This window comes from Sarcophilus harrisii, chromosome 2 (genome assembly GCF_902635505.1).
Source record: "Sarcophilus harrisii chromosome 2, mSarHar1.11, whole genome shotgun sequence".
Taxonomy (NCBI): domain Eukaryota; kingdom Metazoa; phylum Chordata; class Mammalia; order Dasyuromorphia; family Dasyuridae; genus Sarcophilus; species Sarcophilus harrisii.
The window spans coordinates 198,443,760-198,458,615 of NC_045427.1; the positions used below are offsets into that span (position 1 = coordinate 198,443,760).

At 32.5% G+C, this 14,856-nt stretch overlaps 1 protein-coding gene across 4 annotated transcripts in view; it reads left to right on the plus strand.

The window, feature by feature from the left end:
- TTC27 (tetratricopeptide repeat domain 27) overlaps positions 1–14,856 on the plus strand; it is a 192,881-nt gene that overhangs the window by 66,779 nt on the left and 111,246 nt on the right. For all 4 annotated transcript variants that reach the window (XR_004231862.1, XM_023494608.2, XM_003757831.4 and 1 more), the window contains exon 10: positions 8,807–8,920. Coding sequence is in view for 3 of the 4 variants with exons in the window: in XM_023494608.2 (XP_023350376.1) it covers positions 8,807–8,920 (114 nt within the window). In the remaining variant the exon portion in view is untranslated. The remainder of the gene's footprint in view (positions 1–8,806; positions 8,921–14,856) is intronic.

The window sequence follows — 14,856 nt, forward strand, 5'->3', positions numbered from 1 at the left end:
CATTGTATTTGATATAGTCAATCTGTACTTTTACAGAATACAAATAAAATTATTCCCATGAAAAAAATTCTTACATTAAAGCTTTGTAGTCAAATCTTATTTCTCATCAAAAATCCTACAGCTACCTGAGACCTTAGTAGTCATCTAGTTTCACCTCACCCATTGTGGATAAATCATCTCTGCAAAGTTCCCCATAATTAATTGCCCAGTCTCTGCCTAAATAACACCAATATCAGGAGAGTCAGTGTTTTTCTTAATGTTTTAATGAATCTCCCAGTTGCCCAGACTTGTAAGCCAGGTGTCATCTTGTCCTTTTCTTCTCAGGCATCCCCTCCCTCTCTACAGTATCCTGTTGCTATTTTACCTTCCTAGCACCTTTCGCACCTACCTCCTTCTCTCCTCTTCACTGCTGCCATTCTGGTACAAATCCTCATCACTGTCTGGATTATTGCAATTATCTGCTGTTAGATCTGTCTGCCTTCAGTCTCATCTCACTCCAGTCCATTCTACATTCAACTGTTAACTACGTTTAACAGTTTAACTGATCTACCTAAAAGTCTGACCATGTTACCCCCTTATACCCTATTAATTAAACTCCCTGTTACCTGCAGGATCATATATAAAAATCCTGTGTAATTTTAAAAAATTCTTCATAACCTGGCCCCTTTCCAGCCTTCTTATACCTTAGTTCCCTCTATTTACTGTTTAAGATCCAGAAAATCCAGTGATACTGACTTCCTTATTTGCTCCTTTGAATAAGGTCTTCCATCTCCTGACTCTAGGCACCTTCACTGTGCCACATGCTTTCAGTGCCTTTCCTTTTCATCTCCTTTTGGCTTCTCTAAATCTCAGTTAAAATCCTAACTTCTGCAAAAAGTTTTTCTCTTATCTTCTTAATTGTGGTGGCTTTTTTTTTTTTTTGAGGTTATTTGTAAATCTACCCTTTATATTTCTTATATGTGCATTATTATTTTTGTGTTGTCTTCCTGATTAAACCGTGGACTCTTTGAGCCGAGGGACTGTTTTTGCCTTTTTTTTTTTTTTTAATCTTTAGTGCTTATTATAGCTCTGGGCAAAAGGTGCTTAATAAATGTTTATTGACTTGACTTTAGTCAGTTGGTTCATTCCACTTTTAAACAGTTGTTCATGTGAGAAAGTTCTGCTTTATATTAAGCTGAAACTTGTCTCACTATGACTTTCATTCATTGTTTCTTTTCCTCTTTTTTGGAATCACACAATATGAATCTAAATAGTCTTTCTTTGTGTCAGAAGTTTAGATATACAGTTATCATGTATCATTTAAGGATTCTCATCTCCATGTTAGTCATCTTCTTTTCCTGAATCTGGTTCTTGTTTAGATACATCCCATCTTGACAAGCACTTTTTTTTTTTAAATTAAAACTTTTTATTTACAAAGCATATGCATGGATAATTTTTTCAATATTGATCTTTTATTCCAAATTTTTTTCCTCCTTCTCCCCACTCCCTCCCCTAGCTGGCAGGTAGTCTTATACATGTTAAATATATTGAAATACATGTTAAATACAATATATGTATACATATATATACATATGTATACATATATTGTATTTAACATGTATATATATATATATATATATATATATATATATATACAGTTATCTTGCTGCATAAGAAAAATTGGATCAAGAAGGAAGAAAAAGAAAAACGGAGAAAGAAAACAAAATGCAAGCAAATAACAGAAAGAGTGAAAATGTTATGTTGTGTTCCACACTCAATTCTCATAGGACTCTCTCTGGATGTAGATGGCTCTCTTCATTACTGCACAAATGGAACTGGTTTGAATCATCTCATTGTTGAAAAGAGTCATGTCCATCAGAATTGATCATCATATATCCTTGTTATTGTCATGTATAATGATCTCCTGGTTCTGTTCATTTCACTTAGCATTAGTTCATGTAAATCTCTCCAGACCTCTCTGAAATCATCCTGCTGGTTGTTTCTTACAGAACAACAGTATTCTATAGCATTAACATACCATAATTTATTCAGCCATTCTCCAATTGATGGGCATCCACTCAGTTTCCAGTTTCTTGCCACTACAAAGAGGGCTGCCACAAACATTTTTGCATATGTGGGGTCATTTCCCTCCTTTAAGATCTCTTTAGGATATAATCCTAGTAGTAACACTGCTTAATCAAAGGATATGCACAGTTTGATAACTTTTTGAGCCTAGTTCCAAATTACTCTCCAGAATGGTTGTTCACAATTTGTTCACAATTCCACCAATAATGCTTCAGTGTCCCCAGTTTTCCCACATCCCCTCCAACATTTGTCATTATCGTTTCCGGTCATCTTAGCCAATCTGACAGGTATGTAGTGTATCTCAAAGTTGTCTTAATTTGCATTTTTCTGATCAATAGTGATTTGGAGTACCTTTTTATGTGACTACAAATAGTTTAAATTTCTTCATTGGAAAATTGTCTGTTCATATCCTTTAACCATTTATCAACTAGAGAATGGCTTGAACTCTTACAAATTTGAGTCATTTCTCTATATATTTTAGAAATGAAGCCTTTCTCAGATCCTTTGGATGTAAAAATGTTTTCCCATTTTATTGCTTCTCTTCTAATCTTTGACAAACATTATATATTATGCATTTTGAACAGTTGATACTTTTATCTTTTGTTTTTTATTTGTACATAATATCTTAGTAGGAATGAGGGATGATTATAATTTCTATACTCTTATAAATAGTAGAAAGAAGCATTGCAAGGTAAAACTGTTTATTAAAAGCTTAGTAAGATAACCAGCTAAGCAGAGTTAGCATAAGGATATTCAAGGATGAAAATGAAAGAAAAAAGTTTTGGAAAGCTAATGTGGTGAATGTAATAGAGAATCATTTTGAAGTATCATTAGAAAAAAAATACTGTTTGGAAATTAAAAAAAGAAAGAAAGAAAATAAAAAATGGTAGTATGAAGAAAAATGGAGAAAAGACTTATAAAAACTGTTTTTAACAAACTTTTTTTCCATCAAGTAAGTGAATACATCAGACTTAAGCCTTGATATATTATATGTATATCTGGGTGGGGGTTGGGGTGCATCTACAGGAAATAGAAATAGGATGAAAGGAAACTAAGATGGAAAAAGCTCTCAGGTTGTACTGTACATACAGTCTACACACACACACACACATGCACACACACAGAAAAAGAGAGGATGCATGTTGGAAGCAGTAAAATTTTGAGAGTATGAACAGAGTGATTGAAGCCAAAAAATTTACCAAAGGTATGGAATAAATTTTGAATCTTATTCTGTCCAAGAAAAGTTACTAAACGTATATCAATAAATCTGATCTCAAATGTTTATTCTCCTAACTCCACAATGTTTTTGTGAGAGACATATTATACCCAAATCCAGGGCATACTTAATGAAGGCATTAGAAGGGAGCAAGTAGAACTTTGCAAATGATATTCTATAATGAACCACATATCACCTCTCATTTAACTAAAAAACAATTAAATGTTAGGTATTATTATCATCTATAGATGAAAGACCAAATGGATGAAGAATATCTGTTGCCCAGATTTTAACATGCATTTAGATGGATGCTCAAAATTTGTCTGCTGGATCTAGTAGGCAAATATATAGTTGTATAAAAATATTTATTAAGACTTTTTGTGATGGCAAAGCATAGGAAATTGAAAGAATATCAGTTGGGCAGTGGCCAAACAAGTTGTGATATGATTGTAAAGGAATATTACATGAACTACTGAAAGAGTGAAGGGAGGAGAACCAGGAGTGTAGAGGGCTGAAACTATTGAGTCGATGCACTGAGGTCAGGACTACCAAGCACTTACTTGAGGCTAACTACCAATTGGACAATACTCTTTGGGCATATGCTTGGAAAATGATCTTTCCCACTATCCTGTGCTGGCTCAATGATTGGTATATACAGAGGATTGTAGGAGGAATTAGGGGGTGGAGTAAGAGGAGCCAGAGTCACCCTTTGGCGGACAAGGGAGAAGGTGGTTGTAGAGGTTCTAATTCCATCCTTTTCAAAGACCAAGAATAAAGACTAAGGACTTTTGCTTATCCTAACTCTGGATGATTCTGGGGTATCCTGGGTGCTAGCGCAGTCGTCACACAGGAGAACATTGTACTTAGTAACTGATATTATTAGATGAAGAACTCTGAATTACTTAGCTATTTTGAGCAATACAATGATCTAAAACAATTCCAAAGGGTTAATGATGAAGCATACTATCTGCCTCCAGAGAAAGAACGGATATTATTTGAATACAGATTGAAACATGCTATTTTTCATTTTTTTTTTGAGATTTTATATATATTGACTAATATTGAAATATTTTATATCATTACACATGTATAACTTTTATCTGATTGCTTATTGTCTCAGGTATAGGAAAGGGGGAAAGAGAGGGAGGAATAGAATTTGGAACTCAAAAGCTTTAAATAAAAATATTTTTAAAATTGAAAAAAATTATCGTTTAGGCATTTCCTAGTTAGTAGGAATCATCTTTCTATCCATTTATTTGTCAAAAACAAAAAGAGGTACAAGAGATTTTTTTTTGGTACATATAAGTTCTTTTCCTCTTTCTTTAATCTCTTTGATAGTAGTGATGTTGATGGGCCAAAAGGTATATATATAATTTAGTGATTTTTTTGGCCACAGTTACAAATTGCTCTATGTAATAGATATAGTGATTCACCGCCTTAGCAGTGTACTAATAATATGCCTGTTCTCTCCTGGACCTTTCAGCAATTCTTATTTTTCATTTTTGTCATCTTTGCCATTTGAATAGGTTTGAGATAGAAGCTCAGAATTCTTGTAATTTGCATTTTAAAATATTATTTGGATAATTTTTTTTAATATAATTGTTTATAGTTTGGACTTCTTCCTTTAAGAGCTACTCATTGTTATCTTTTGACCATTTAGTTATTTGGAGATGATTCTTGTTCTTAGGAATTTGAATCAGTTCTTTATGAATATTTACTATTGAGTAATTCTCAGAGAAACTTATTACAAATATTATTTTCCAAGTTAATTATTTTCTTTGTAGTTTTAACTGCATCATTTTGTTTATCAATGCTATATAATTAAAGTTGTCTATTTTGGGGCATTGGGATGCATTACATTGGGGGTCTTAGGTTCTTAATTTAAATTCCAGCACTCTCACTTTCTATTTAAACTTGGCCAAGTTACTTAATTTTTCTGAGGACATATTATCTTCATCTATTAAAAAAAAAGGATTTGATAAGGTCAGGGGTAGGGTACATCCAGTCTGTGGGTTTTTTAAGGTCCATGAAATCATTTGGTAAGGTGACCACAAGTAATGATGAGCTAAAAATTAGGTACAATAACTTTCTACTTGTTGAGTTCTATAAATGGATAATTTTGTATGACTTGTGACTGATGTTTTAAATATCCAAATGGCCCTTGCCTGAAAAGAGGTTCCCCTCTACCTTGGATTAGATGATATGGTATGTTCCATTTTCTAATTTAAGCCCCTGTAATCCATTTTATATTTTCTAATTTTTTTCTATTCCTTGCATGGTCATGAAATCTTCCTGGCTTTGATTCTGAAAAGTATTTCTTTACTTGTTCTTATAATTTGTTTTATGATTTGACTTTTTATATTTACATGATATATTTATATGGAGCTTATCTTGATAATACCATATGAGATGGTGGTCTGAGCTTAATTTTTGCCAGATTACTTTTGATTTTGCTTAGCTGTGTTTGTTAGATAGCAAGTCTTTTTTCCATTAGCTGGAGGTCTTTGGTAGTACTTGGCAAGCTACTATACATCAAATCCTTAAATCAGCTGGCCAAAGTGCTGATCTTTGGAATTATAAAGCACGGTAACTATGTTCTTAATTTGTTCTATTAATCAACTTTTGTGTTTTTTTAACTAGTACCAAAATAATTTTGATGATTACTGCTTTGTAATGTAATTTGAAATCTGATAAAATTAAATCTAAGATCCTTTTATTCCTAATCTTAGTCTCTTTAACAGAGGTGATTGTTTTTATTTATTGAAAGCTTCCAATGCATCTGTTTGGATAGCCATACGATTTTTTTGTTTTCTTTTAATATGGGCTAATAATATAAACATTATTTATATGTTTATAGTTTTTCCAATATTAAATGAATTCTACTTTCTTGATATAAATTCAGGCTGATCATAATGTGTGTGTGTGCACATGTATGCACATGCACTCATATATGTGTATATATCCATATAATTATATATGTTATACATGTAGTATAATAGCTTCTTTGCATATATTTTATTAAACATTTTTTGCATCATTGCTCATTAGAGATATTGGTCTATTCTTCATTTTGTTGCTCTCTGCTTTAGCCATAGAGAGTATGTTTATATGATAAAAGGAATTTGGGGAAAACCCTTTATTATTTTTTGCAAACATTTAATATATTGGAATTGATTGTTCTTTGACAATTTGATAGAATTAAATCTATCTAATCCAGGATGCTTTTCTTTTGGTAGTCCATTTGTGCCTTATTAATATCTTTTTTCTATGATTGAGTTATTTATGTTTTTTATTTTTATGCTGTTATGAGTATTTTATACTTTTATAAATATTCATTTCAATTAATTTGACTTTTTTGGTGTATTTGGTTTATTTGGTCTAAATAATTTCTAATAATTTAAAAAATCTCCTTATTTGTTGTGATTTCTTCTTTTTTTTTTACATTTGATTTTGTCAATTTGTTTTTCCTCTAAAAAAATAGACCAAATTGGTCTTATTTTAAAAAGCCTCTCTTAGTTTTATTAATTCAATTTAATTAAAAAAAAAGTTTTCCCTTTAGTTTTAGGAATTATATTTTTTTGATTTGCTGTTTTTCTTTTATCGTATGGCTGGAGAAGTTCCTTGTAATATTATGGCATATGACAGACAAGAATTGCATAGGATGGGTTTTGATCCATGGTGGAACTCTTCATTAGATAAGACCATAGATCCATTTATGAAGTCTTTTTTTATTTGGTATCTAGTATAGTGCTATATAGTATAGCATGAAAGCAAGACTTGATGTTGGTGATCTAGTTTTAATAGAAAATTTAAATTAGCAGTAATTAAATTGGAAAAACGTAATAGCTTAGGAGAACTGAAAGAGGTGTTTTAAAATACTGATTACTTTTATCTTATTTTTGGTTAGCACAGTTATATGATAGTTTCTAACTTGATATGTGTGGGTGAGGTTTTGGAGATTAGAATTCTGTGCTTTTGAGTGAAGGGAAAATGTAGGTAAGTTAGAGTTGACAGAGGTCTTGTAGGATTCCATTATGGTACTGCTCTTGGTATTTGTGTCCCTCTGTTTAATTACATTATCACATACAGGAAAGATATAAATTGATCCATAATATAAATGTGTTTGCAGAATAGCAAATATTTTATATAATGATTTTGAACTGTATTTTGTTTGGCACATAAATGCTTAGTGAATTAAATTGAATTCAAAATACAGGCCATATTCAAAAATCACAAAGTTTAAATTTATTTAATTCAGGAATTCCCATAAGCATAAATGCTCTTCTATAGCATGTAAAAACATTTAAAGGAAAATTTGGATTTTTTAATGAATTTTCAAGATATGTGAAAACCCCACCTTCCATTTTATTATATTGGTTGAAAATAAATAACAACAACCAAAAAAAAAACCCAAACCCAACAACACCCAAAACATATATAAATGATAATTAGGAAGGGAAGTATACTCCATTTTCTCTTGCCCATTCCCAAAGTAATTCCTTATTAAAGCACAGGGGAGAGCAACCCACCAAAGTTAATATATTAGAAAAGACTGATATTGTATGTTTTTCATAGCCAGAGTCCTTCCTCAGTTTATATTATTTCATGTATTTCTTCCCATGTTTCTCTATATTCATCATATCCATATTTCTATTGTAAAGTAACATTCAGTTATATTATGTATAATAGTTTGGTTAGCCATTCACTAGTTGATGGGCATTTACTTGGTTTAAATTTGTTAGTTACAAAAAAGAAAACAACTACTCTAATTAGTTTTATTTTTATGAGGCCTTTCTTCTTGTCTTTGAATTTCTTGGTTAAAGAATTTTCTAGGTCAAAGGCTAGGGACATTTTAATCAGCTTTTTTGTATGATTCCATAAATTTGAGGATGATTGGGCCAATTCAATTTGTTTACATGATTCTAGATTACATTACAAAATGTTTGAAACAATTCACAACTTTATCAACAATTCATTGGTATGCTGGTCTTTTTATAACCCCTCCAACACTGACTGTTTTCATCTTTTGTCATCTTTGCCAATTTACTGAGTATGAGATGAAACCTCAGAGTGGTTTTATTTTGCATTTCTCTTATTTGTGATTTGGAATATTCTTTTACAAGGTTGTTAACTCACCAGTTGTTTTGACAACTATTTAATTTTCTTTGACCATTGGGAAATGGCTTTTAAACTTAATATTTCTATTAAATGTTTAAATATATTGGATATCAAGATTTTATGTCAACCTTTATAGTTGACAAATTTTTTTTTCTCACTTGATCCCTTCCCTTTTCTATTCCTAGTTGCACCAATTTTGTTCATGCCAAAATTTTTGTAGTTTCATGCTATCAAAATCTTTAATACAAATAAATATAACCAAAACTTCAAATAATCTTTAAATAACCTTGGAGTTATTTAAAATGAAATGCAATGTTAGGGAAGATATTTTGGTCCATGCAAAAGTGGAATGTGCAACTTTCATCACAAAACTTATGCTATATCTCTTTTATGCTTTTGTTTTTCCAGTGTTTACTTTCACAACCCAAGTTTTGGGCCATTCAGACAACAGCTTTGATCCTCCGAACAAAATTGGAAAAAGGGAGCACTCGCCGAGTGGAACGGGCAATGATGCAGACACAGGTGGGGATGCTGTGACTTTGTATACTTCTCATATTCTCTTCTTTTCCCTTCATTGTTCTCATCCCTTTATTTAATATTTATGTTAATCATATAACCCTTCTTTAAATACTGATTGTTATCAGTATTATTTTTTATGTACATTTCTTATTTAGTTTGATTTCAAAGAAAAATGTTAATGTTCCATCTCTTAGTCTTTTATTACTTTCTAGAATTTAAAGTGACTCTGTTTAAAAACAATTCCTCTTCACTGTCATATGAATAGATTTTTTTATTAAACAGATTTTTAAATTGTTTGATTTTTTTTTTATATTTTATTCAAACTTTAAAGTTTTTTTAAATTTTGTGTCTTTATTGTTATATTTAGCTTTTACATCATTTTTATGATGAAATATATCTTTTCCCTTACCCTGTCAAGGGTTATGCCTTTTAACAAAGAAAAAAACAAAGATGGTAGTGAGGGATAAAGCAGTTCAAAACTACCACTACAGCTGGGTTTAACATTATATGTAATGTTCCAGACTAGATTTGGTCATTGTCATTTTACCAGCATTTGGTTTTCCTTTTTGTATGTTCTCTTTGTTGAGATTGTTACAATCCTTGTGTATGTTTATTCCAGTAAAGAATTGAATTTCAACTGAAATGTTTTTCATTAGTTTTATGTCATTCATAAATATCAAGTTTTTAAAAACCTTTCTTTTAAAATTTCACATGAACTCTGTAACTCACTATAGGAATTGAGGTAAGCTGTACCATCTGGTTCATGGAAAATATTTTGCTAGTCATCTTGGCATAATGGATGATATGTTGTATTTATTTGGAGTTAGAAAAAACTGAGTTCCATATTTTGCCTCACTAACAGTGATAAACTATGTGGCCATGGATAATTCACATAATATCTATGAATGTCAGTTTCTTCATCTTTAAGGGGTCAGTGATACCCATGGTATTTACCTCACAAGTCGTTACAAAGTTCAAAAGTTTTATATATAGTGATTACTAGTGATTTTTAATTTGAAATGTACTTGAGGTAGAATCTCTTTGGGACTCACCATGGTTTCAGATATTAACTGAGAAACAAATTATAAGCCTTATAGTAGTTAAAGAATTGGGTGGGTTTCTTTTTTTTTGGGGTGGTGATGGTGAATAACAGTCCTTTATAGTTTTATCAGTGTGGCACTACTCTGTGTCTGGTATTATAATTACCTGAAAAATTCACTTTCCAAATGTAACTAATTATCTCAAGGGAATAACTTAAGAACTGAGCTGATCAGGCTTATTATGTAATCCTTGAGCTACCATCTAAACCTCAGTGTGTGTTGATTCAGATGTTTTTAAATTTATGGCATTTATATGTGTGTTGATTTCTTGGAGTGAGTCATAAGTTTGATTTATAGATTAATTTAGTTCTGCTCCAATTTTAAACTAATAATAAAACACTATTCTGGATTGTAAAGGGTCATAGAATTGAAGCACTCAGCCCCCTTTAAAGTCATTTTACAAAGTAAAGCCATTTTTTAGTATAAAAGCTATGAATTATTAGTGTTCAGTGAATGAGGCAAGGTTATTAATTTTTTGATTCAGAATCATGGACTTTCAGAGCTGGATGGGAGTTATAAGGTCCCAAAGTCTAGTTTTTACTTGGTAATCCTGGCAAGTGGTTATTGCATTTCTATTTGAAAGATCTTTGGTAATGAAGATCCCACCACATTCTGAGGCAACCTATTTCATGTTTAGACAGTTCTGATTCTTAGGTTGCAGGCAGTATATTGTAGTGAAGAGTTGGGAAGACCTCGCTTTCACATCTTGCCTCTGATATACCTACTGGCTCTTTGTTCCTGAGTGACTTAGTTAACTTTTCAATGCTTTGGGCAATTCTCAAAGTTGCAAAAAAAGGTACCAATCTGCACTCCTCTAATGACTTCCTTAGTGGAAGCTCCTTACACTGACAAAAAGGGGAAATAGGTGGCTTAGTGAATAGAGTGGGCTTGGAAAGAAGAAGAAACCTGAGTTCAAATTTAGCTTCACTCACTTAACCTCTGCCTCAGGTTCCTCAATTATAAAATGAAGATAATAACAGCACTTACCTCACAAGGTTATTGTGAGGATCAAATGAGATAATATTTGTAAAACACTTAGCACAGTGCCTGGTAAATAATAGGACTATGTAAATATTTATTCCTCTTCCCTTTATGGATCCCTTTGGCAGTCTGATGAAGTCAGTGGACACCTCTGAATAATGTTTTCTAACTCATAAAATAAAATACACAGGATTACACAAGAAACCAGTTATAGTGAAATAAAGTTATTGAAACAGTGAAGAAATAAGTCTATAATCCCCAAATTAAGAACCTCTAGACTAGATGATCTTGAAGGTCTTAGCCAACACTGATATTCTGTGATTTCTTAATTCTTTGCCTTCTTTCAGGCATTCTTATCATTGGGAGGCCAATATAGAGTAATATGTGCTGATAATACATTAGAAATCTTTTATTCCACTTTTTTTTTTTAACGATGTTGATAATAAATTATATAATGTTAGGGAATAAAGTGACAGTTGGAATTATTTTGTGTGGCCCAGTCATTTACAGATGAGGAGTTTCGCCAGAGAATTTAAAGTGACTTCTTCAGTCCCATAGCTAAAGGATAAGAACTAACATCATACATTATTTCATGTTTTTAGCTTTATGTGAATGCCTTCTCTCACTCTTTCCTTACTATATCAAAGACCTAGTTAATGCTTCTTCCAGGAAGCCTCATTGTTCTTATTTATAGTGACCAACCACTTCTCTGAAATCATTGGGCTTTCTGAGGCAGGACTTTGGTCCTTGATTTATATGTTGCATTTCTTACAGTACTATCTAACTTAGTTTGTCTATATTTTGAATTTTTTTATATTCTTATTATTTCCCATTCAGAAGAATGTAGACTTCTTGAGGGCAGGGGCTGCTTCATTTTTTTGTCTTTCTGTCTCTAGCACCCACTATAGTAGGCACCCAGTGTCACAGAAGATAAAGCACTGCCTCTGGAACTGGAAAGTCAGGCCCCAGGCACTTAGGAGCTATGTGACCATGGGCAAGTCATTTCCCTTCTGTCTACTTCTATATCCTTGCTTGTAAAATAGGGAAGACAACAGCATCTGCCTCCCATGGTTGTTGAAATCACATTTGTAAAGAGCTTAGCACATTGTTGTTTCTCCTTATTTGAAGAGGACCAATGATATGATGCTGGGGTCAGGGTACAATGTGTTTGACTAACTCATCAGTCCAATACAAGCGTGGATGGCTCTGCACCATTAGTCCTTCTAATGGGTGCACCATGCTGGTGGTTCTATGCTCGTGTCTTCCATGTGTCACAATCAATATTAAAATTCTTCACAAAGACCTTGACCTTGTACCTCTTTTTTTTTTGACCTCCATGTGAACATTTACCTGATATGAGTTCTCCATAAAATAATCTTTTAGGTTAACATGGATTTGACATTTAAGATATGTAGCCTGCCCATCTGGGCAGACTGTTCAGCTCAAGAAAAGATTTCATTGTCCAGTACCTGATCTTTCCAGGTACTTAATCTTCAGAATCTTCCTAAGATGATTCAGATGGAGGCAGTTCAGTTTTCTGGTTTACTTGGTGTGGTACTGGTTTACTATCTAGGTTTCACAGGCATACAGCAATGAAGTCAGTACAGTGCTTGTTCTTTTCCTTTAATATTTTAGTAAATTCTTTATATCTATCATTCCTTAAAATATACTGATATTCTATTGTATACTACAGTTTATTAAATCATTCTATAATCAGTGCTTTTAGTTTTTTGCTGCTACAAATGGTGCTGCTTTGAATATGTGTGTGTTTAAATGTAACCTATCAGTGACCTTTGGGTATAAACCTGAGTATAGGAGCATTTTAGCAGTTTAGAAATTTTTCATTCTAATTTGTAATTGTTTTCCAGAAAGGTCATATCTATTCACAGCAGCATAGTCATTTAATAAAAATTTCCAACAGTGACTATTTTTCTCTTCTACTCCCTTTGCTATTTGTAGCATATGAGGCTTTGGCTTAATTTGGTTTTGATTTGCATGACTCTTAATTGTAATTTGAAGCATTTCAAAAGTGTTATTAATTGTAGCTTGTTGGAATACATGGGAGCCACCTGACAGTGGCTGCTGGAGATCCAACTCAGACCTGCAGAATGGATCTCCTCGTGTGAGACGATGATACAAGGAGACTGAGAGGCAATGGTTGTTCTCTGCCTGAGAGGCTGTTGTGTGTCTGACCCCTCTCCTCTTCCCTCTGCCTCTAATTTATTTCATTCCTACATCCCAACACCTGTGATCCACAGCTGTGGAGAATTGACCTACCTGGGGGAATTGTTAAGGGGCAGGTCAATTCTTAGAGCCTCCATAGCTGTGAATAATAACATCTGAAGGAATTGCAGGGCAGCCTTTGCTGACACAGTTATTGTGGACAGGGAATGAGATAAATTCTAGGCAGTGGGAAGAAGAGAAGGGTCAGACAACGCAACAGCTTCTCAGTCAGAGTGGTCAGAGAACAACCATTGCCTCTCAGTCTCCTTGTATCATCCTCTTACACGATGAGATCCATTCTGCAGGTTTGGGTTGGCTCTCCAGAAGTCACTGTCAGGTGGCTGGCTTCTATGTATTCCAACAATAGCTTTTCTTGTTTTATTTTCTCTGACCACTTATTTATTAAAAGACAAACTGATTCTTTCTAAAATGCAGGTTTTTCTTTTGAGCCAATTTTAAGAAGCAGGGAAACTCATATGTGTTTCTTTTTCTGAATAAAGGCAAGGGAACTTGGAATTGTATGCATAAACTAGCTTTTATAATTTTCTCCTTTTGATCTCTTTTTGAACTAAAACTATAGTCTTTAGTTTTTATTTAAAGTATAAAACAAAATAAAAATACATTTCACATTTAAAACTTTACCTCAAAAATTTGAAAAGTTCTGTGATTTCATTTATGTGCTCTTTCCATCCCATTGATGCGTTATTATCCTTTCATTTCTATTCTTAGCCTTCTATCAGTAGTTCATCACAGAAAATTGATCCCATGCATTGGTGGGTTTTCTCAGATTTTTTACTATTCATATGTACGAAGGCCACACTTAGGCCTAGTATTCAGTTTTTTTTTTTAACCTTTTCATATGTAAAATGTGATTGTCTCACATACTTTTTTGGTCATACACATCTTCTTTGTCAGTACTTGCCAAACTTTTTTCATCTCTCATTACTATTGGTAAATTTTTAAAAGTACACCATCTGTATGTTAACTTAATTATTTATTTTTTTGCTGAGGCAATTGGGGTTAAGTGACTTATCCAAGGCCACACAGTTAGGAAGTGTTAAGTGTCTGAGACCAAATTTGAACTCAGGTCCTCCTGATTTCAGGGCTGGTGTCTATTGCACTACCTAGCTGCCCCTAATTTATTTATTTATTTATTTATTTATTTTTTATTTAATAGCCTTTTATTTACAGGTTATATGTATGGGTAACTTTACAGCATTAACAATTGCCAAACCTCTTGTTCCAATTTTTCACCTCTTACCCCCCACGCCCTCCCTCAGATGGCAGGATGACCAGTAGATGTTAAATATATTAAAATATAAATTAGATACACAATAAATATACATGACCAAACCGTTATTTTGCTGTACAAAAAGAATCAGACTCTGAAATATTGTACTATTAGCTTGTGAAGGAAATAAAAAATGCAGGTGGGCTGCCCCTAATTTAATAATTTATAAATGTACAACTATACTAATTATCCTGAAAAATAATGCAATATAAATAAAAAAGAATAAGATGAAGATAAAATCATTTTTGATCCTAGAGTAAATAAAGAGCCAGGGGAGATAATTTTTAAATAATTATTTTTCCAATTGCTCAAAAAAATACAATTTTTAACATTTATTTCTGGAA